This window comes from Papio anubis, chromosome 18 (genome assembly GCF_008728515.1).
Source record: "Papio anubis isolate 15944 chromosome 18, Panubis1.0, whole genome shotgun sequence".
Classification (NCBI taxonomy): Eukaryota; Metazoa; Chordata; class Mammalia; order Primates; family Cercopithecidae; genus Papio; species Papio anubis.
Genome location: NC_044993.1, coordinates 20089227 through 20111818, shown reverse-complemented (window position 1 = coordinate 20111818; position 22592 = coordinate 20089227). Strand labels below are relative to the sequence as shown.

At 36.3% G+C, this 22592-nt stretch overlaps 1 protein-coding gene across 19 annotated transcripts in view; it reads left to right on the top strand.

Annotated features, from left to right (window-relative positions):
- Positions 1–22592, top strand: part of NFAT5 (nuclear factor of activated T cells 5) — a 136439-nt gene that overhangs the window by 75117 nt on the left and 38730 nt on the right. For 4 of the 19 annotated variants that reach the window (XM_009196768.2, XM_031658138.1, XM_009196767.2 and 1 more), the window contains 5 exons: positions 8415–8476; positions 8926–9065; positions 15523–15715; positions 17875–18065; positions 21684–21856. In XM_009196768.2, the coding sequence (XP_009195032.1) occupies positions 8926–9065; positions 15523–15715; positions 17875–18065; positions 21684–21856 (697 nt within the window). In that variant the 5' untranslated portion in view covers positions 8415–8476. Of the gene's footprint in view, positions 1–6136; positions 6746–8414; positions 8477–8925; positions 9485–15522; positions 15716–17874; positions 18066–21683; positions 21857–22592 lie in introns of those variants that run through there. The other 15 variants (XM_003917106.4, XM_009196763.3, XM_003917107.4 and 12 more) reach the window with 7 other exon arrangements.

Genomic DNA, 22592 nt, shown 5'->3' with positions numbered 1-22592 from the left:
CTATAATCCCAGCTACCTGGGAGGCTGAGGCAGGAGAATCATTTGAATTTGGGAGGTAGAGGTTGCAGCGAGCTGAGATCATGCCATTGCACTCCAGCCTGGGCGACAGAGTGAGACTCTGTCTCAAAAACAAAGAAACAAACAACAAAACAAAAAACAAAAAAACTTCTGGTAGAGCAATTTATGACTTCTGGTTTTTTTGTCTAGGCAATTTATTTTGTCTGCAATTGGATCTAATGTACACTTTACTCCAGACCCAGGTCTAAAAGCTGATTAAATCAGAAGTTTTTAATGATGCTGTAAACTATTTTTTATTATTGTTTTAGTCATATTAAAAAAAAAATGTAGGGTTGGGCGCGGTGGCTCACACCTGTAATCCCAGCACTTTGGAAGGCCGAGGCGGGTGGATCACCTGAGGTGAGGAGTTCAAGACCAGCCTGGCCAACAGGGCGAAACCCCGTCTCTACTAAAAATTACAAAAAAATTAGCCAGATGTGGTGGTGAGCGCCTGTAATCCCAGTGACTCAGGAGGCTGAGGCAGGAGAATTGCTGGAACCCGGGAGGCAGAGGTTGCAGTGAGCCGAGATCACACCACTACACTCCAGTCTGGGCAACAGAGAAAGACTCGGTCTCAAAAAAAAAAAAAAAAAAAGCAAAAGCATTGGAGTAGAATTGGCAGAAATGCCTTTGTTTTTTAATCTAAACTATTTAAAATGTATTGTAGAGTATTGAAGTGTCCTTCAGACAACATCCCTTGGAACTGTTTTTTTCTCTCATTTTGAAGTTTAGTGATACTCTGTTTTTATCTTAAAGTGACATTTTCTTTCAGTAGTACAGTATTTGTCCCTGTCCCTCTCTCTCTTTTTAGCCTGTACTTTCTGGTATATTTGGCACTGTAATAAATGTAGCTGTCAGCTAGCATAATTATTCCCTTTTGTGTTTAAATTATTTGAGATAGAAGATTATATCTATGTTTTAGTCTCTTCATTCAGTATTGACAAGTGATGCTATCCAGTAGTACTTAAATCATTGGATGATGGAAAACATCTTTTTCTTCCATTAGGAAAAAATTTTAAATAAACTTAAAAATCAAATTATTTAATGTGCATATCTAGTACATGTTTTATGCACTGTGCTTAGATCCTTTGGGTTGAATTTTTGTTTGAATAGAAAAAATTTTTGTTTGAATAGAACAAAAAACACATTTAAAACATTGCTCTAAGTTTCAGGATAAGCATTTTATTTTTCAGGGAGCACTCTTTAGTAAATGTTATATGAGTATATTAATGGTACTCTGATAAGGTAGAAATAATTATTTAAGGAGAATTCAGATTAAAAACTGGAGAGTAATTGTTTTATAATATTAGAACCCTGAGTGGCAATTTGATGGACTGGAGAAGAAAAAGATGTCTGCAATAAGTCAGTAACAAACCCTTCAGCTTCAGCAGTAGTGCTCGTTATTTTAAGAAATAGAGCCTCTATGATCAAACATATTATAGAAAGTAGCATATATCATTAAAAGTATAAATTGGTATATTTTTTAAGGGGAGTGTAAAGAAGTATGTAGGAGTCAACGTGATCTGAAAAATGAAAAGGTTATTTTGCTGCTAAAATATAGATTTTTTTGCAGAGTAAGTGCATTGCTCAGAACATATCTTCTTCCACGCTTCAAAAGAGTTTGGGTAAGGGAACAGCCTGAAAAACACCTGAAAGAGATAATTCTGGCTTATGGATTAGAGAGCATCTATAAACAGAACAAATTGGTGAATAAGAGTTAACAAAAATTTTGTCTAAGAAATTTCCCCACATGCTTTCAGAGCTTAATGATTAAATTTTTTGAAGTTTATTTTAAAACATTGCTTATTTTAACATGTAAACATATGTTGGGTGGGAAAAGTACAAATGGGAGATTGAAACTGTTTTAATCATGTAAATTAAATGATCAACCCTACAATTTTTGTTTTTTTTAATAATCTGGAATGCTTATTTTATATGCTGGGATGCTAGTTGTTTTTTCTATTAATACACTTAACTTGCATTCTAGCTTCGCCATTCAGAGACAGGCATCGTGTGGTGGGTTGTGTGACAGTGTCTATCAATAGTGAAGACAAATAGTACCAGAGACACTTAACCCATCCAATCTCACCCAGGGTATAGGTCGGTCTCGTTTTCAGACTTCTTCATAAGTCTTTCCTTCTCTCTTTCTCTCTTCCTTTCTTTCTTCCTTTCTTACTTTTTTTTTTGTTTGTTTGTTTGTTTCTAAATACTGGATTGATACTGATTGAAACTAAAACTTTTTGTAAAGTTTTAAACTTTACATTAATATTAGAAGAAGAAGAAAAGTAGAAAATGAAGGTTGGCATGTAAGGTGTTGACAAAGCAGGTTTGCAGCCACTTTGTGTGTTCTAGATATTTCAATCTCTTGGCAACATGAGTGTTGGGCTTACAATTTTTTTTTCTGAATATCTTTCTTCTTTAATCTGAAAATATGTCCTTGTATGTGGTGACTTTTATCAGATAAGAAATTCAGAATTGGTCATTGTTACCAGTAAGAAAAATATAATGCTTAAGAATAAATAACTAAGGTTGAACAATTTGTGTTTTAGATCAGAAATAGTTTCTGGCCAGGCACAGTGGTTCACGCCTGTAATCCCAGCACTATGGGAGGCTGAGGCGGGCGGATCAGCTGAGGTTAGGAATTCAAGACCAGCCTGACCAACATGGGGAAACCCTGTCTCTACTAAAAATACAGAATTAGCTGGGCGTGGTGGTGCATGCCTATAATCCCAACTACTCGGTGGCTGAGGCAGGAGAATCGCTTGAATCCAGGAGGTAGAGAGGTTGCAGTGAGCCAAAATCGTGCCATTGCATTCCAGCCAGGGCAACAAGAACGAAACTCCGTCTTAAAAAAAAAAAAAAGACTGGGCTCAATGGCTCATGCCTGTAATCCCAGCACTTTGGGTGGCCAAGGCGGGCAGAACACAAGGTCAGGAGTTTGAGACCAGCCTGGCCAACATGGTGAAACCCGTCTCTGCTAAAAATGCAAAAATTAGCCAGGCGTGGTGGCGGGCCCCTGTAGTCCTAGCTACTCAGGAGGCTGAGGCAGGAGAATCGCTTGTACCTGTGAGGCAGAGGTTGCAGTGAGCTGAGATTGCGCCACTGCATTCCAGCCTGGGCAGCAGAACAAGACTCCATCTCAAAAAAAGAGGAAATTGTTTCCAAATACTCGATTTTTTTAAAATGATTATTTTCTGAATAGTCAATAATTCCTTCTTTGTTCCACTATTTGTTCACTTAGCACACTTGCAAAATTTTATGGCCTTTTTTTAACTGGCTTTTTTAGAAAACTCAATTGATTTTGTACAGATGTTGAAAAATTATAAAATATGTACATATTCAAATGTTAGGGATCAAATTTTAATCTTAGAAGCTTGGAAGTTAAATATCATTTCTGTCATATATTTTAAATCAATGAAAGGTATTTCTTTTGAGAACTTCAGCAAATATTTCTAATTTCAAAGCTTTCTATTAAAAGTTTTGTTAGTTCCATATAAAGTATTATATCTTTTTTATGATATTTTAAGCAGTAACATATTATGGTAGTTAAAATAATTTCTGGTTGACAAATCTAGAACTGATAGTTCTTAAGTTTAAAATACAGTTTAAGCAAGGAGTATATAAAGTATACATGGGTTTCTATAAATGGTACCGTTTAAAATCTTTTTTCAGGCTGGGCATGGTGCCTCACTCCTGTAATCCCAGGACTTTGGGAGGCTGAGGTGGGAGGATTGCTTGAGCCTAGGAGTTCAAAACCAGCCTGGGCAATGTGGTGAAACCCCATCTCTACAAAAAATACAAAAATTAGCCAGGTATGGTGGCGCACACCTGCAGTCCTAGCTCTTCAGTAGGCTGAGGTGGAATGATCGCTTGAGCCCAGGAGGTTGAGGCTGCAGTGAGTTGTGATTGTGCCCCTGCACTCCAGCCTGGGCAACAGAGCAAGACTGTCTCAACAAAGAAAAAAAAAAGAAAACAAAATAAAGAAAATCCTTTTTCATCTGTTATTAAATTACAGATTCTGTGATATCCATATTCCATGTAGATATTATTTAATATCTGCCAGTCTTTAAATCTCAACTATTTTTGAGTATTTATAGTTTCCATCAATTCTTAAAAGAAGCCATATACACAATTCAAGTTCACCATCATTACTGGCATTTGGTCTGATAATTGGCTACTGCTAATAGTGGCATATAGACTTAAATACAGGATACTTTACATATGACACTTACCTTCCTCTTTCAAATTATGAAATTATTCTATTTTAAATAATCTGACATTATAAATTTATATGAGTAAATTATAGAATGGTCTATTAATTTTTCCTTTAGTTTGTTGTGTTTTCTGTGGTCACAGAAAATGCTTTAGAAAAAGTAAAATTATTCTAACCCAGGTGCGGTGGCTCACACCTGTGATCCCAGCACTTTGGGAGGCTGAGGCGGGCGGAACACAAGGTCAGGAGTTCAAGACCAGCCTAGCCAATATGGTGAAACCCTGTCTCTACTAAAAATACAAAAATTAGCTGGGCGTGGTGGCGGGCGCCTGTAGTCCCAGCTACTCAGGAGACTGAGGCAGGAGAATTGTTTGAACCCGGGAGGCGGAGGTTGCGGTGAGCCAAGATAGTGCCATTGCACTCCAGCCTCAACAGAGCAAGACTGTGTCTCAAAAAAAAAAAAAGAAGAAAAAAGAAAAGTATTCTATATAAGTTAGACTATAGGTTCAAAGATAATTCCTTCATAAAAGAAAAAAAATCAATAAAATTTATTCATATGGCCATGCACCATGGCTCAAACCTGTAATCTCAGCACTTCAGGAGGCCGAGGTGGGCAGATGACTTGAGGTCAGGAGTTCGAGACCACCCTGGCCAACATGATGAAACCCCATCTCTACTAAAATATAAAAATTAGCTGGGCGTGGTGGTGGGCACTTGTAATCCCAGCTACTCTGGAGGCTAAGGTGGGAGAATCACTTGAAACCTGGGAGGCGGAAGTTCTAGTGAGCCGAGATCGTGCCACTGCACTCCAACCTGGGCAACAGAGCAAGAGTCCCTCTCAAAAAAAAAAAAGAATACATAGACAGGTCAGAATTGCACTCACACTTTAGTTCTATAGAATATCAAGCTGTTTTTTTGATATTTTATTTAGTAATGCAGTGACTGAAAGGTCTTTATAGATGTATTAAGTACATTTACAATATTCCCAGGAGGATTTGTTAGCACTTTTCTGAGAATGCTTGGAAATGACTAATTAGCATTAGAAATTTAAAATGTTCAGATATCGTTATTTTATGTATTTATATTTTCATAGGATATTAAGGATTTTTTCATGTTAAATTTATGGATATAGAAGTAGGTAATTTGGCTTATTTATAATTTAAAGAAATAAAATTACTAGAGTACTCTTGGTAGAGATATCAAATGGTTACCCCTAGACTCTTAGTATTTTCCCTGTATCAAATAATGCTATCGTAGTAATATATATCTAAGTACTTTGAGTAGTAAATTCTTTTATTCTTCAACCTACATTTATTTGCCAGCTTAAATTTAATGTAACTCAAAATACATACCAAATTTTTGGCTTCCCATAAATCAATTTAATAAATTTGAATTTTATTACAATGTGGGCACTGTGAATAGGTGTTGGGAGGATCTAAGATGAGAAACATATTGTCAGTGCTTTCAAGGTGCTCACAGTTCTTACCCTCCACTTTACTACCTCACCTGGCATTATTAATTAATGCACTCAGATCTCTTGCTAACCAGAATGTAATGTTTTGATATGAAAGATTTTATACATCATTATCATCATCAGAGTATCAGTAGTACCATTGTAAAGAATTTTAGGCTGGGTGTGGTGGCTCATGCTTGTAATCCCAATACTTTGGGAGGCCAAAGCTGGAGGATTGCTTGAGCCCAAGAATTTGAGACCAGCCTGGGCAGCATGACAAAACCTTGTCTCTACAAATATTTTAAAAAGTAGCCATGCATGGTGTTGTGTGCCTGTAGTCTCAGTTACTTTGGAAGCTGAGGCAGGAGGATTGCTTGAGCTCAGGAGGTCAAGGCTGCAGTGAGCCATGATCATGCCACTGCACTGTAACCTGGGCAACAGAGCGAGACCCTGCCTTTAACAAAAAGGTTTTGTAGTTTTAAAAAAAATTATTTCATTTGTCTTGAAAAGAGTGGAATCTTTGCAATTGAGGTACACTTTAAAAAGTAATTTTCAGTTAAAAGATGCTTACCGTTCTCTTCTGACAGAGTTAATATTTTCAGTGTCATAATTTTGTGCTTTTTCTTTAATAAGTATACCCAGGATCAATCTGGCAGTTGTGCACACATAATCGTGTGTTAGCTGTCCATGGAAAATATGTAGAATATTTAAATTTATGTAGGATATGGTATCACAGTTTGGCATACTTATCCCAGAACACACACTTATGTATGACTGTTAAATCAGTTGGGTTTTATAATCATTACGGTTTTGATATTTGATAAGATTTGCAATATAAATTTTTTTTTTACCTCAGAGAACAAGACAAGGTTATATCGTGCATATTAAATTCATAATACCATATAACTTGCTTTTGGGTTCATGATTGCTTTTCACCTGTACTTTCCATCTGTCATGAACAGGGATCCCTGAGATGTTCATACTCTACATTCTCATGTGCATGATCCTTAGATTTAAAAAGGGTGAGTGGGAGAAAGCTGCTTTATAGAAATATAAGTTCACAGCATTCATGTTTTGTGTGTTCCACTGCAAATATTGCATGCTGCATACTTGTATGCTGCATACTTGTATTTCTCTGAAAATGAAGAACGTAGGCTCATAAGTACACAAAAAATTAGTTTTGTTTTTGCCAATAGTTGGAACAGACAGAGGAATGTTAGATGTAATACCTTTTCTATTTTTTCTAAAATGAATTCTGTAGTATTTTTCAAAAGACAGGGAAAAAAATTATATTTAAACTCAAAGTGGCTACAAATCAGCTCCTAAACTGTCACTGACATTAGCGTATAGATTTTGTAGTTTTTACAAACCTTTTAAAATATTTATTTACTAAGAAAACACTGCATTAATGCATGATACAAAATTGATAAGTTTTCCTTTAAATTGGAATGCAGTTTAAAGTGACTGAATTTTCCAATTTCAGCTACTGCATTTGACAAGGATACATACTGGAAAATGGAACTGGTATCATCTAATTTCTTTAGGCTCCTTCCCTTACAGTAGTTGGGAAAAATCTTTCCATGTGGCATTATGTAGATCATATTCTTGATGACTAATATTAATTACTGTGCTCTTTAGCCTTGACAGCAATGAAGAATTCTGGGTGGATATAGTTCATTCAAATAATTTAGGTGTATTTTAAATACATGTTTTCAATTAAAAAAACAGATCTTTGGCACTTGGCTTTTAATTATGTAAAGATTGACATTCTTACATTTTGCTCTTTATATTACAATTCATGTGTATGTTGCAGTTCCAATAACTGCACATCACAGTTTTATTATACACTTTAAAACAGTGGCATACTTGATCATAGATACAAATTAATTTTAGATTGAAACATATCTTTGTCTGTCACGTTACCTATTTTTATTTTTGTGTGTGTATATGATGACAAACCTTGCCATATTGTGAACAAGATAAAATGATATCTAAAATGTTAGTCATGACAACTTCCAACCTTAGCAATCAATGCACCTCTGAGGTTATGCTGTTAAGGGCTAAAGTAGTAGTATTTTCAGTGAGCTCTTCTGCCAGTTGCCACACATGCTGAAAAGATCTACTTAAATATTTCTTGCCAAGCATAATAGATGAATAGTTTTATAAAAAAATTAATTCTGATGCTCTCCAGAGATTTTTATGCTTAACTATTTTCTGTTAGACTTAAGCCAGTAAAATTTACCATTGTTCTTATATTGGAAAATTCCCTTATTAGTCACAACAACCAGGCCCTTTAAAAAGAGAGAAAATAAACAGCTCTAACCAATTGTCAAGCATATAATCAAGTACTTTATAAGAGAAATCCATCCATTAATCAGTTCTTCCTTTGCTTTTCATTATGTCATAAAGGATGGATTTATTTTAGAGCTTATGGTTTTGAACTACCACTTCCAGTTTCTGGAGACCCAATGATTAACTTGTCTATCTTCTACAACCCAGAATGTTCCAAATCAAACCTTTTTCATCTTGATTCTCCTAGATTTTACAACAAATCATAGTGACAATACCAGTTCCATTTTGCCTCCAATTCAGTTGATTATATATTTTTTCTATTTATTTCTCATTTTATAATTGATATCTGGAATAATCAGCAGCTCTTTTCTCATTTATTTTCTCATATTTTTATTCCAGGATTTGCCTCTGAAGCAGGGAGTGTCTGCATTAAAAATGACCTGTAGTTCTCTGCTTCATAGGTTAGAAACTTATTTTAATATTTTGTGGCTAAGCACAGTCCCACTTTTCAAATTCTATAATGAATTATTTAATTGGCATTGAATGTGGACCACAAGCATATATTTCATATTGGGGTTTTCTTTATTACTTTAAATGATTAAAATTCAATAGAATGTCCAGCTGAGGCAATAAAAGCTTTATTTTTGCTTTACAGCTTAAAACATTAAATGAGATTTTAAAAATCTATTGATTGTAACACAAGTAAAATAATGCTATTTGGGCATTTTTTAAAATTGCATTTCTTAGGCCTTATATTGCTTGAAGCATTTGTATTCTAAAACGTAACCAAATTCTGACTATTCATTTTGGGGAAAAACAATCAGTTCACAAATCACATTTTCAATGGGACTGCTAGCCAGCATAGGTGAAAACATGTATAGTGTATTTACTCTTGAATTGTACACTGCAGATGCTTCTTCAGCTCCCTCCTCTTCCTCCATGGGCGGTGCTTGCAGCTCCTTTACCACCTCTTCCAGCCCTACCATTTATTCTACCTCAGTCACCGACAGCAAGGCTATGCAAGTGGAGAGCTGCTCCTCAGCCGTGGGGGTAAGTAACAGAGGGGTAAGTGAAAAGCAGTTAACCAGTAACACAGTTCAGCAGCATCCATCAACACCGAAGAGGCACACAGTCTTGTACATCTCACCACCACCTGAGGACTTGCTGGATAACAGTCGGATGTCCTGCCAGGATGAGGGGTGTGGATTGGAATCTGAGCAGAGCTGCAGTATGTGGATGGAGGATTCCCCCTCCAACTTCAGTAACATGAGCACCAGTTCCTACAATGATAACACTGAGGTACCTCGTAAATCACGAAAACGAAATCCAAAGCAGAGGCCGGGGGTCAAACGACGAGATTGTGAAGAATCTAATATGGATATATTTGATGCCGACAGTGCCAAAGCACCTCACTATGTGCTTTCTCAGCTTACCACGGACAACAAAGGCAACTCAAAAGCGGGAAATGGGTTGGTATTCACATTTTTTAAAATTCTATCACCATTATGCAAAACAAACAAACAAAAAAACATTCCCAATTTTTCCTAATTGCTCAGCTCAAGTTTGCATATAAAGCAACAGTGCTAATTTTATCATTGAAATACCTGAAAATTTTAACTTAAAATTACCAACTTTTACTAGCTAGAAAATAAAATAATCATAGATTCTAGCAATAGACATCTTATTACCAGTATAGTTAGGTAGTAGAAAATGAAAATAATCTGTTTTGAAATAACTTAAATTTCAAATGAATTTATATTTTAAAAGGACTTGAAAATATTTTTACTCAGCCAGGCGTGGTGGCTCACGCCTGTAATCCCAGCACTTTGGGAGGCCCAGGCAGGCGGATCACCTGAGGTCAAGAGTTCGAGACCAGCCTGACCAACATGGTGAAACCCCATCTCTACTAAAAATACAAAAAAAATTAGCTGGGCATTGTGGCACATGCCTGTAACCCTAGCTACTCGGGAGGCTGAGGCAGAAGAATCGCTTGAACCTGGGAGGTGGAGGCTGCAGTGAGCCGAGATCATGCCACTGCACTCCAGCCTGGGCGACAAGAGCGAAACTCCATCTCAAAAAAAAAGGAAAAAAAAAAAATGTATGTCTCTCTCTATATATTTCCTCATAGAAATAACTAGCAATGTAACGACTCTATCAAAAACAACTCAGTCACTAAGAGCTGTGTTCTCTTTCACATTGTGTCCTCATATGGTTTACATTTTTTAGAAGATTTTAGACTTAAATTTTTTTCTCTTTAATTGATGAAAACAAGAAAAAACTAAATTGATAGTTTGATTCTCATCATTTAGATTCATGTATCATAAGCTTTTTTCCTTTGATACTAATACACTGATTGTGCAGATTCAATATTTTTTTTAAATCACTCATTTTTTTTCTGTGATTCTGGGTTACTTCTTTAGAGGGTGATGAAACAGGATCATGGTACATGTTCGAGTTTTCTTTCATCTCTGTCAGTCACACTACCCACTAATATAGTTCAATAGCTATGTTACAGAATATTCACTGCTATAATGCAGACTAGTATGACTTATTTTTAATTCCTTTAGTAATTTTATTGTAATATTTAATTGCTAGACTTTTAAATTAGATTTTTCTATAGTACATTCAAAATAATTTGTTAAAATTTAACTCGCTAGGACCCAGGATCTCCTACAATTTCAGTTTTACACAAAAAGTGGTCAGGAAGCTTTAGATTGGTTTACTACTTGATGACATCACTAATCTTTTTTCAGTTAAAAATCCAGTTGAATATTATAGAGAATATTCTTAATGTATATTAAACTTGCCCTTAAGCACTCCCTCAGTACGTTTTAAAAAGTAATATCTACCCTTTAAGCAATAATTACTCTACACTGCTTCTTTACCTCCTTTGGGGTGATGTAGTTAAATGAAAATGAATATTTAAATGCTTTTCAGTTTTAGAAAGTCCAGATTAGTAAATTACCTAAAAGAAAACAAGATATACTCTTTCCTAAAATGTTGCCATTTAATAAAGTCAAGAATTTCAGAACATAATATTTGTAGAACTATTACTTATAAAATAAGGCTCTGAAATGTAATGAATACAGGAGGTAAATACTTAAAAGTAACTGTGATAGTAGCACAGATCTAAAAGGCTCATGAATATCATTTAATTATGTATGTGTGTTTATTTATGCTTTAGTGGAGAAAGTCTTTAATGTAAAGTTGTGGAAGATAAATTTTCATTTTTATATCAAAATGAATGTTGAAGGTTCAAATTTAGAGCAAATAGAATTTTTACTTATGACTAATAAACACAGTGATTTGCAGTTGCTAATTAAATATCTTGACCTTCATCTTTTCTGCTTCTACGTTTGTATGATAGCTGTATCTTAGAAATGATTAGAGGTTACCCAGGGAAAGTATAATTGGTCAAGACAGTCTCTTTCATGAAATAATTCATGGAGCAGAAACTCCATCAAGCAGAAGAAGTGTCCAGCTTCTTAGGTAATTAAAAAAAATTTAAAATTAGTATATGGAAATGATGGAAGAAGTTTAAAATTGGAATTTATAACAACTATATTGAGGAAAGGATGAAATCATACCTGAATATATAGAAAAATAGGCCTTAAAAATAATTTTTCAGAGCATGTCAAGCTAAAAGCCTGTATTCTTCAACAGTGAAAAAAATCTTAAAATGTTTTGAGAGATAAGAATATAGCCTTAGATCTAATGTGCCATAAAATTACAATTTATATCATACTAAGTATTTAGAAAATGTACTTTAAAATATATACAGCAGTTTATTGATCTTCAAGATACCACATAGAAATCTGATAGCTTGTAGATGAAAATAGCATTTTTATATGACTAAAATGTTAGAGTCTAATAAGAGAATAAAACTTGGCTGGGCGCAATGGCTCACGCCTGTAATCCCAGCACTTTGGGAGGCTTAGGCAGGCGGATCACCTGAGGTTGGGAGTTCGAGACCCACCTGACCAATATGTAGAAACTCCGTCTCTACTAAAAATACAAAATTAGCCGGGCATGGTGGTGCATGCCTGTAATCCCAGCTACTCGGGAGGCTGAGGCAGGAGAATCACTTGAACCCGGGAGGCAGAGGTTATGGTGAGCCGAGATCACGCCATTGCACTCCAACCTGGGCAACAAGAGCGAAACTCCATAAAAAAAAAAAAAAAAAAAAAAAAAAGAATAAAACCATTTTTTTTTTTTTTTACAAAAAAGCTTAGTATTTGAATATTCCTAGCCATATCATTCTTAAATTTTTCAACTAAATGTCCTGAGAATCAGTTGCCCCATGTCTCTTCTAGATATTTCTATAAGTTAAGATATGATGTCATCTGGATGTGAAACCTATTTTAGGCTTTTTGTAGTGAAAATTATTTTTTTTGACATAGGCCACCAGAAGGATTATGCAGCACACATAAATTAGAATGTCATTTTAAGACTTGTGAATAGAATATGCCATGATGGTGGATTTTCCTTTTTGGATTTTACATGGTAAAATCCCATGTAACTGACTGCTACTTTATTTTTTCTTAAGCCATCATGCCTTAAAAATTAGTAACTTGACTACGTTTCTAAGTGTTAGTGGATGTTTTCATGATTTTACATGTCTATACATCTCAATATGTATGTATTCCATTTTTACATTTTAGAAAATAAAGATAGTTTTAAGGAATTCTAAAGTACCATTTTAGAAATTGCTTAATTACATATGATATTCTTTTTTAAGCCATAATGTGTATACTTACTCAATAGTCTTCATCCCAAGTAAGATCATTTGTTTTGCTAGACGAGTAAAACTCATTTTCATTTATTTGCCCTTATAAATATTAGCTTGACTAGCGTGAGTATAAAAACATGTCTTGCCAAGTTAATATGCTGTATGAATTTTCCTTATATTTCAAACTAAAATTTTCCCTTTTCTATTATAAAATTAATAGATATGAATTACAAGTATTTGAAAAATACAAGAAAACCCCATAATCTAGTCACTCAGTAAACCTGCTATTATCGTTTTGCAGTATTTTTTTTCATCTCTTTGTATGTGTATCTGGGGGATATTTCTACATCGTTTCAATAAATGAATATTTTTACTTTAAGATTAGTATAAAACAAAATATCATAGACTTTCATGTGTGAGGAACTGCACACTAGTTAGACCAAATGTTTGAATCTGTACCCAGAATGATGAAAAGAACAACAGGGTTTATTGCCCATTGTTCCAGCTTCAACTTGATACTTATGTTCATAGAATTTATTCTTCCAGGGCCTTTTAAATGACTTGCACAAGTAATCTTTGACCTACTTAAGTCAAACTTGCACGAAGGGCATTCCTTGTCCATTTAGGACCTTTCTCATCTTAGGTCTTTCTCATCTTAATATTACAGAAGCTCCTTTATCTCTCTGCTTTCCTTTCTTTGTCCCTTTCTTCTTATTATTTGCCTTCATCAACAAAGATTTCTTCAGCACCTGTTATGTTTCAGGAACTGTATCAGGTTCAGGGAATATGAAGATGATTAAGCATAGTATTGCGCCTTGAGAACTATTCCTCTTATCTATCAGTCTTACTGAATTCCTGTGCTAGTTTCAGTCCTTCTTTGTTCCATTCTTTTGCCCCTTTCTTAGCCAACAATTCAACCTAGTCCCCATTTCCACTGAAGATAGTGCCTTTCTCACTTTGTTCTTGATGATTGAGGCAACAACTTGGTTACAGCTAGAGGGGTAAACATTAGAGCCAGGTTTAAGCCTGCTTAGCTCCTCTGTGTTTGAAGTCATAATATTCCTACTGGGATCTGGTTGCTTTTAGAGGAGATTTTTCTTCACAGTCATCTGGCTCCTGGATCTTTGATGTGAGTCAAAACTTAGGACTAGGAGGGTCACAGAGAAAGCTATGACCCTGACTTTATTTACAAACATAGGTGAATTTTGTTTTTTTGTTGTTTTTTTGTTTTTTGAGATGGAGTTTTGCTCTTGTTGACCAGGCTGGAGTACAATGGCACAATCTGGGCTCCCTGCAACCTGCACCTCCTGGGTTCAAGTGATTCTCCTGCCTCAACCTCCAGAGTAGATGGGATTACAGGCATCTGCCACTGGCTAATTTTTTGTAGTTTTAGTAGAGATGGGGTTTCACCATGTTGGCCAGGGTGGTCTCGAACTCCTGACCTCAGGTGATCTACCTGCCTTGGCCTCCCAAAGTGCTGGAATTACAGGTGTGAGCCACCACTCCGTTGCTCAGAAGGAAAGATAACTAGCAATATTGTTTTTACTTATTTTTATTATGTATTTGCAGTGCTTCAACTATTTTACAGATTAAATGTGTTCGCCTGAAGTCATAACCACCATTTGGGATACTGTTTTCCTTTGAACGTATATTCCACATAGCAAATGCATTATAAATAAATGTTAAAAGCATAACTAAAAACAATAAGGGCCAGGCGCAGTGGCTCACACTTGTAATCCCAGTACTTTGGGAGGCCAAGGTGGGCAGATCACCTGAGGTCAGGAGTTCAAGACCAGCCTGGACAACATGGTAAAACCTTATCTCTAATAAAAATATAAAAACAGGTGTGGTGGCACACGCCTGTAATCCCAGCTACTTGGGAGGCTGAGGCAGGAGAATCACTTGAACCCAGGAAGCAGAGGTTACAGTGAGCTGAGATTGTGCCACTGTACTCCAGCCTGGGTGACAGAGTAAAACTCCGTCTCAAAAAATAAAAAAAAAGGTAGAATGCTGGTGCTGTCAAGCCCAGATTGTAAAATTTTTATTGAGAGCTTTAATTACTTAACTAATCACAAATAAAAATAATCTGAAAAATCACACTTCTAGAAAAGATTGTTTAGAGTAAAGCTAATTTCCCCATAAAAATTGAATCACTAATTTTTTATATAATTTCTTCAGTTTGATTTACTGAGAAGGAAATCCAAAAGAATAAGCTACATATACCTTCATTTGGTTTGTAGGCCATTTTGTATGGGGGTATGTAGGGTTTTTGGGGGTTTGATTTTTGCTTTTGCTACCCTCACTTTTTTCTTTTACTTTGCAATTAAAAAATAACAGTAGTTAATCTTATAGCTTTATATAAAATTTAGAATTTATATATGGAATGCATACATGGAATTTTTAAATCTTATTTTGACTGAAGTACAGTGTGAAAGGTTATAGTGACATTAACTATTCTTTTGTATTAGTTTCAGTTTATTGCAGTCAATCTTCCTCCCTTCCTCCTACCACTCATATACGTTCATTTTCTTTTCTGTCAAACGTACTTTCTTTTATTTTTGCATCATATAGTAAACTTTTTTACAAAATCTTTTTAAAGATACTTTGCTCATGTATCTTCCCTTAGGCCATATTTTATTTTGCCAGCAAGCTAAATAGTTGTTTTTACTATTATTGCCAGTTCTGTTTCTTCCTTTGTCTTAGATGGCTGCTTTTTTTTTTTTTTTAATCAAAAAACTCTTTTTGATACTTTCTCCATGTTGTGCTCTGATTTCTCAGAACATTGGAAAACCAAAAAGGAACTGGAGTAAAGAAGAGCCCTATGTTGTGTGGACAATATCCTGTTAAAAGTGAGGGAAAGGAGCTGAAGATAGTTGTGCAACCTGAGACACAGCATCGAGCTCGGTACCTGACTGAGGGCAGCCGCGGCTCAGTAAAAGATAGAACACAGCAAGGCTTTCCTACAGTAAAGGTATTTACTTTATTTTCATTTGAATTTTAGTTAAAATGTAAAGGGGAATATGTCCTGAAAAGTAAAATATTTTCAAATCTTGAATTTTCTTCCCTCATATTTGATATTTGAATTAGATTCATCTCAAACTTTATATTTAGAAAGAATTTTTGTTGTTGTTTTGAGACAGTCTCACTCTGTCACCCAGGCTGGAGTGCAGTGGTGCAATCTCAGCTCACTGCAGCCTCTGTCCCCCGGTGCAAGTAATCATGCCTCAGCCACCTGAGTAGCTGGGACCCACAGGTGTGTGCCACCAGGCCCAGCTAATTTTTGTATTTTTAGTAGAGTCTGGGTTTCACCATGTTGGTGAGACTGGTCTCGAACTCCTGATCTCAAGTGATCCTCCCACCTTGGAGGAAGAAATATTAAAGTGAATTCAAAGAAATATAGTAGAAATTACTGAGAACTTTGAAAATAAGGTTTTTGAGATGGTTAAGTAATCAAGACTATTGGACTGAGAAAAGAATTGATTAATACTTAAGGCTTTGGTTTAAGAAATGGGATATTATTTGCATCCACTCAAGTACAGGGGGAAAGAAGGAAATGAGGGAAAAAAAAGAAATGGGATATCAATTGAGTCTTAATTTTTTTTAAAGTTGAGACTAAAAGTTAAAAGGGACTTAACACCTAGGATATCTTGTTATAAAGAATATTTGTCTTTGAAGACAAACCTCAAAAAAATGGGAGAATGGGGAGAAGACTTAACAAGTGTCCCTACCCCTTGCAAAAGACTAAATAGGGAGGAATTTTGGCTAGTCACATGGTAGATTCTTATTAAATACAATTTGTATAAATATATTACTTAAACAGTATTTTAAGTTAGGAGTAGAGGTGGACTGCCTTTCATTTTATACTTGAATGAAATTATGATTGAAACTCTCTGGATCAATCAGGAAACGTGTCTGCCACCCTTTATAAGGTTGGTTAATAGTCATGTGTACAGTATCAAGCCTACCCTTCTTCACTACTTACTGCCTTAACCCACACCCAATCCTTCAAACCCAGGACAGGTAACAGGCAAGTGAGAAATTTATGTTATGCTTTGTGTAAATATTTGTCTAGCCAGATATTTTGGTAGTTTGGTCATTACGTTTAACCTAATTGCCCTGACTTTATGTTTTGTCTAGTTAGAAGTATTGTTAGATTAATTGCTTAACTATGATAGGGAATGAATTGACCTTAAAAATTTGTTTAGTCATTCATTCAACAAATACTGCACTCTTCCATGTGCCAGGCACTGTTCTAGGTTCTGCTGACCAGCAATTTGACTGGGGTTTGCTTATTTTCCTCATTATGATACCATTTTGTAGAGATACAGCTGTAAGGCATGTGTGAATTTTTTAAGCACTTTGTTTGGCATGCATTGTACAATTTACTTTGTGATTTTCTGCATTCTATATTAGCGGCTTCAATGTTTAACTATAAGCCTTATCAAGAATCAGGATTGGAAACATTTGTTCCCAAATGCTATTTTAAGTATTTATTTATTTTTCAGCATACAAATTATAATTTAATTTATGAAGGCTTGCTAGAGACCTGTAATGAGCCATAGATCCCTGTTTGAACTAGCAATCTCTCAGACCATAATGTTTTATCCCAGGATTTAATGATGTTATATGTATGTATCTAGTCCATGAAAATCAGCTTCATTTCCTTGTTATTCATATAGCTGCACTCATACTTTTCTACTCAAGTAGCTTTAGTAGAATAAAAATATGGTATATGTACTCTCATTTGATGATGATGATGATGATGCCACTAACAGTTTCGTGAGTTTTTCCATTGTTATGGTGGTAGGTCCTGAGCAACCCAAATGCTACCTAAAGTACTGTGTATTCATTCTCATCTGCTTGTACAAATAAATTATAAATGGTAATTTATCATCTAACATCTACATTTATAATTTAAGTATGGTTATTACAGAATTAAAACTATGACTTATTTCAGGAATTTAGCCAACTCTTTTATGAAAATGTTTTACCTCTGTTTTTCTTAAAGATTTAAATATTTTTAAATGTAATTCAGTTACAAGTATAGGATTTGGTCTTAAATATTTGATTTTATAATTAGATTATTTGAAATGCTAATTAGTGTTTCTGTTGCATGTTTTCTTGTTTCAGCTGGAAGGCCATAATGAACCTGTAGTGTTGCAAGTGTTTGTGGGCAACGACTCTGGACGAGTGAAACCACATGGATTTTATCAGGCCTGCAGGGTAACTGGACGAAATACAACTCCTTGCAAAGAAGTGGACATTGAAGGCACTACTGTTATAGAAGTCGGCCTTGATCCTAGCAACAACATGACACTGGCGTAAGTACTTAGTAAGAATTTTTCATTATATATTACACTCTTGTGTTAGGCAGGAGAATTGTTCAGTTTCTAACGTACAGAAGATTTTGAGTATTTTATTAAAATGTTTTAAATATTATGAATAAAAAAAGACACTACTTCAGAATGGTTGTGGGTTAAAATTAACTCTTTTACCCTTTGCTAAAGAATTCCTATGGTTGGACCAGGTGCAGTGGCTCATGCCTGTAATCCCAGCACTTTTGGAGTGTGACGCTGGTGGATCACCTGAGGTCAGGAGTTAGAGACCAGCCTGGCCAACATGGCGAAACCCTGTCTCTACTGAAAGTACAAAAATTAGCTGGGCGTAGTGACACATGCCTGTAATCCCAGCTACTTGGGAGGCTGAGGCAGGAGAATCACTTGAACCCAGGAGGTGGAGTTTGCAGTGAGCCAAAATTGTGCCACTGCCCTCCAAGCTAGGCAACAAAGTGAAACTTCGTCTCAAAAAAAAAAAAAAGAATTCCCACAGTAAAGGCAGGGATATCAAAGCCAAGTTGAAAGCTGGCCAAAGACTTACTTTTTTGGGTTTATAATAGTAACATTGAAAATAAAAACTACGATTTGATTTGTTTTCCTGAATTCTACCTTCTTAATGTTTGCTTTAGAAACTTTTTTTTTTTTTTTTTTTTTTGAGACAGAGTCTCCATCTATCGCCCTGGCTGGAGTGCAGTGGTGCTATCTCGGTTCACTGCAACCTTTGCCTCCCAGGTTCAAGTGATTCTCCCTACCTCAGCCTCTCAAGTAGCTGGGATTACAGGCACCTGCCACCGCCCCGCCGGATAATTTTTGTATTTTTAGTAGAGTCAGGGTTTCACCATCTTGGCCAGGCTGGTCTCCAACTCCTGACCTCAGGTAATCCACCCACCTTGACCTCCCAAAGTGCTGGGATTACAGGCGTGAGCCACTGCACCCGGCCAAGAAACTGTTCAGCAGAGGCTATGAAGTGCCTTATTCCATCTTGATGTGAAACGCGTATTGCTGGTTTAAATTCACCATAGGTTGTTATTTTCCTGTATTTAAAAAATATATATCTTTAGATTTAGATTATGTGTTTTTCATCTTGTACATTTAAGTTTTAAAAATTATTTTTCCTTAAGCCTTGCGTAAAGGACCTTCAGTTGTAAAACTGAACCATAACAGCAGGGAATATATTTGTATGGGGTAGACCTATGTTGTAATTATTTGTGTATTGGATAGTTGCTAAAGACTTTACTTGGTTTTCAGTTTCTTTTTGAAAGCCATTTTAAATAGACTGGTAAAAGGTTAGTTGGAAAAAAGACATTTTGAGAAATATTTTGTAAATTTTTTTTTTTGGAGAGGGAGTTGTGCTTTGTTGCCCAAGCAATGTAGTGGCACGATCTCAGCTCACTGCAACCTCCACCTCCTGGGTTCAAGCGATTCTCCTCCCTCAGCCTCCCGAGTAGCTGGGATTACAGGCGCCCACCACCATACCTGGCTAATTTTTGTATTTTAGTAGAGATGGGGTTTCACTATGTAGGTCAAGCTGGTCTCGAACTCCTGACCTCAAATCATCCACCCACCTCAGGCTCCCAAAGTGCTGGGATTACAGGCGTGAGCCACCGCGCCTGGCCTCATTAATATTTTTTAACTTGTAACTTTTGAAAATTATTTTTTTAAAAAAAGGGGGCTGGACACAGTGGCTCACGCCTGTAATCCGAGCACTTTGGGAGGCCAAGGTGGGTGGATCATGAGGTCAGGAGTTCAAGACCAGCCTGGCCAAGATGGTGAAACCCTGTCTCTATTAAAAATACAAAAAATTATCTGGGTGTGGTGGCAGGCACCTGTAATCCAAGCTACTTGGGAGGCTGAAGCAGAGAATTGCTTGAATCCGGGAGGCGGAGTTTGTAGTGAGCTGAGATCACACCACTGCACTCCAGCCTGGGTGACAGAGCAAGACTCCGTCCAAAAAAAAAAAAAAAAAAGACAGTTATAAAAGTAAATATGTATAGTAGAGGAAGAAAGGAAAGAATTTACTGATTATAAAAATAGTACTTAGTCAATATAAGAAAGTTGAAAAAGGGGCCAGGCATGGTGACTCATGCCTGTAATCCCAATACTTTGGGAAGCTGAGGCATGCAGATCATCTGAGGCCAGGAGTTTGAGACCAACCTTGGCCAACATGGTGAAACCCCATCTCTACTAAAAATATAGAAATTAGCCAGGAGTGGTGGTGCATGCCTGTAGTCCCAGCTACGTGAGAGGCTGAGGCAGGAGAATCGCTGGAACCCTGGAGGCAGAGGCTGCAGTGAGCTGAGATTGCACCATTGCACTCCAGCCTGGGCAACAAGAGCGAAAGTCTGTCTAAAAAAAAAAAAAAAAAAAAGTTGAAAACACAGGGTAATAAAAAGCTAAAAACATGCCCTTTAAAAACCAACTTCCGGCCTGGCACAGTGGCTCATGCTTATAATCCCAACACTTTGGGAGGCTGAGGTGGATGGATCTCTTGAGCCAGGAGTTTGAGACCAACCTGGGCAACATAGTAAGACTCTGGCTCTACTAAAAGTACAAAAGTGAGCTGGGGTAATGGTGCATGCCTGTAATCCCAGCTACTCAGGAGGCTGAGGCATGAGAATTACCTGAACTGAGGAGGCAGAGGTTATAGTGAGCTGAGGTAGCGCCATTGCACTCAGACCTGGGTGACACAGCGAGACTCTGTCTCAAAAAAATAAAATAAATATAAATAAATAAAAACCAACTTCCTGGCAATAACCACTATTTTAATGTGTGTCTTCCCAGTCTTTTTTGGGCAAAATTGAAAAAATAGTGTACCCATTGTTTTGTAATCTGCTTTTTACTTAACATATCATGAGCATTTTTCACATATCATTCAATGTGGTAACATACTTCTTAGTGGCTGTCTTAATATTCCATCCTTCTGGAGGCAGCTACTAAGTTTTTAAAAGTAAAATCCATTTTCTCTGTTTTCAGAATTAGCTCTGTAAAGAAAGAGGCTAAATTTTTTTTTTTTTAATGGTCTCTGGCCAGGTGCGGTAGCTCATGCCTGTAATCCCAGCACTTTGGGAGGCCAAGGTGGGCAGATCACTTGAGGACAGGAGTTCAAGACCAACCTGGCCAACATGGTGTAACCCCATCTTTACTAAAAATACAAAAAATAGCTGGGCATGGTGGCGGCCACCTGTAATCCCAGCTACTCAGGAGGCTGAGGCAGGAGAATCCCTGGAACCCAGGAGACAGAGGTTGCAGTAAGCTGAGATCATACGACTGCACTCCAATCTCTCCAGCCTGGGTGACAGTGAGACTCCATCTCAAAAAAAAAAAAAAGATCTCTTATAAGCCATTACTTATGTTCAGATTTTAAAATAGTGATTTTTTTTTTTTACTTTTTCTTTATTATTATAAACAAAAGATTGACAGGATTAGGAACAGTGAATGTTTAGAATTTACCCTTTTGTAGTTTTGAACTTGGAACTTTGTAACTTTATTACATATTCACAGAATTAATAGATAAGCAAAATTTTAAAAAACAAACTTGTTGATTAAGAGCTTTACACTATTTATACAACAAAATGTCCCTTTATATATTTTTTTCTGTATTAGGGTGGACTGCGTAGGGATATTGAAATTGAGGAATGCTGATGTTGAAGCCAGAATAGGAATTGCTGGTTCCAAGAAAAAAAGCACTCGTGCCAGATTGGTTTTTCGAGTTAATATCACGAGGAAAGATGGCTCCACTTTGACACTGCAAACACCCTCTTCTCCAATTTTGTGTAGTAAGTAAGAAGATGTGGAGATACTAAACATATGGAGTTTCTTTCATTTTCTGTTAATCTTTTAGACATCTCTAAATTTTAGATATTTCACATACTCCGGCTTGTGATCATGCAAAATTTGAAATAGTTTAAAAGCAGTAGTCAGATTTTCTAGACCAAACTAGAGATGAATAATTGGGATACAATTCAAAAGATGTGGAGCATTTTGTAGTTTCCTATTATCATAATATGCTGATTTAAAAAGTAATTTGGGCCAGGTATGGTGGCTCACACCTGTAATCCCAGCACTTTGGGAGGCAAAGGTGGGAGGATCACTTCAGCCCAAGAGTTTAAGACCAGCCTGGGTAATGTAGTGAAAACCCTGTCTCTACAAAATAAAAAAACATATATAGTAAGTTGGGTGTGATGACTTGTGCCTGTAGTTTCAGCTACTCGGGAAGATGAGGCAAGAGGATCACTTGAGACCCAGGAGGTCAAGGCTGCAGTGAGCCTTGAGCATGCCTTTGCATTCCAACCTGGGCGGCAGACTGTGACTGTCTCAAAAAAAAAAGTAATTTGAGCTGGTTATCAGAAGTAAATTACAAAACGAAAGCGTTTTCTAAACATCTTCACTGTGTGGTAAATTGCTGTGGTTCTAACTGTTCTGTGTTAGAACATGAGTAAGGTAAGGAGGACTTTGCGAATAACAACATGGCAGAAGTTTTGATTACTAATTATAATAGTAAAGTACAATGTT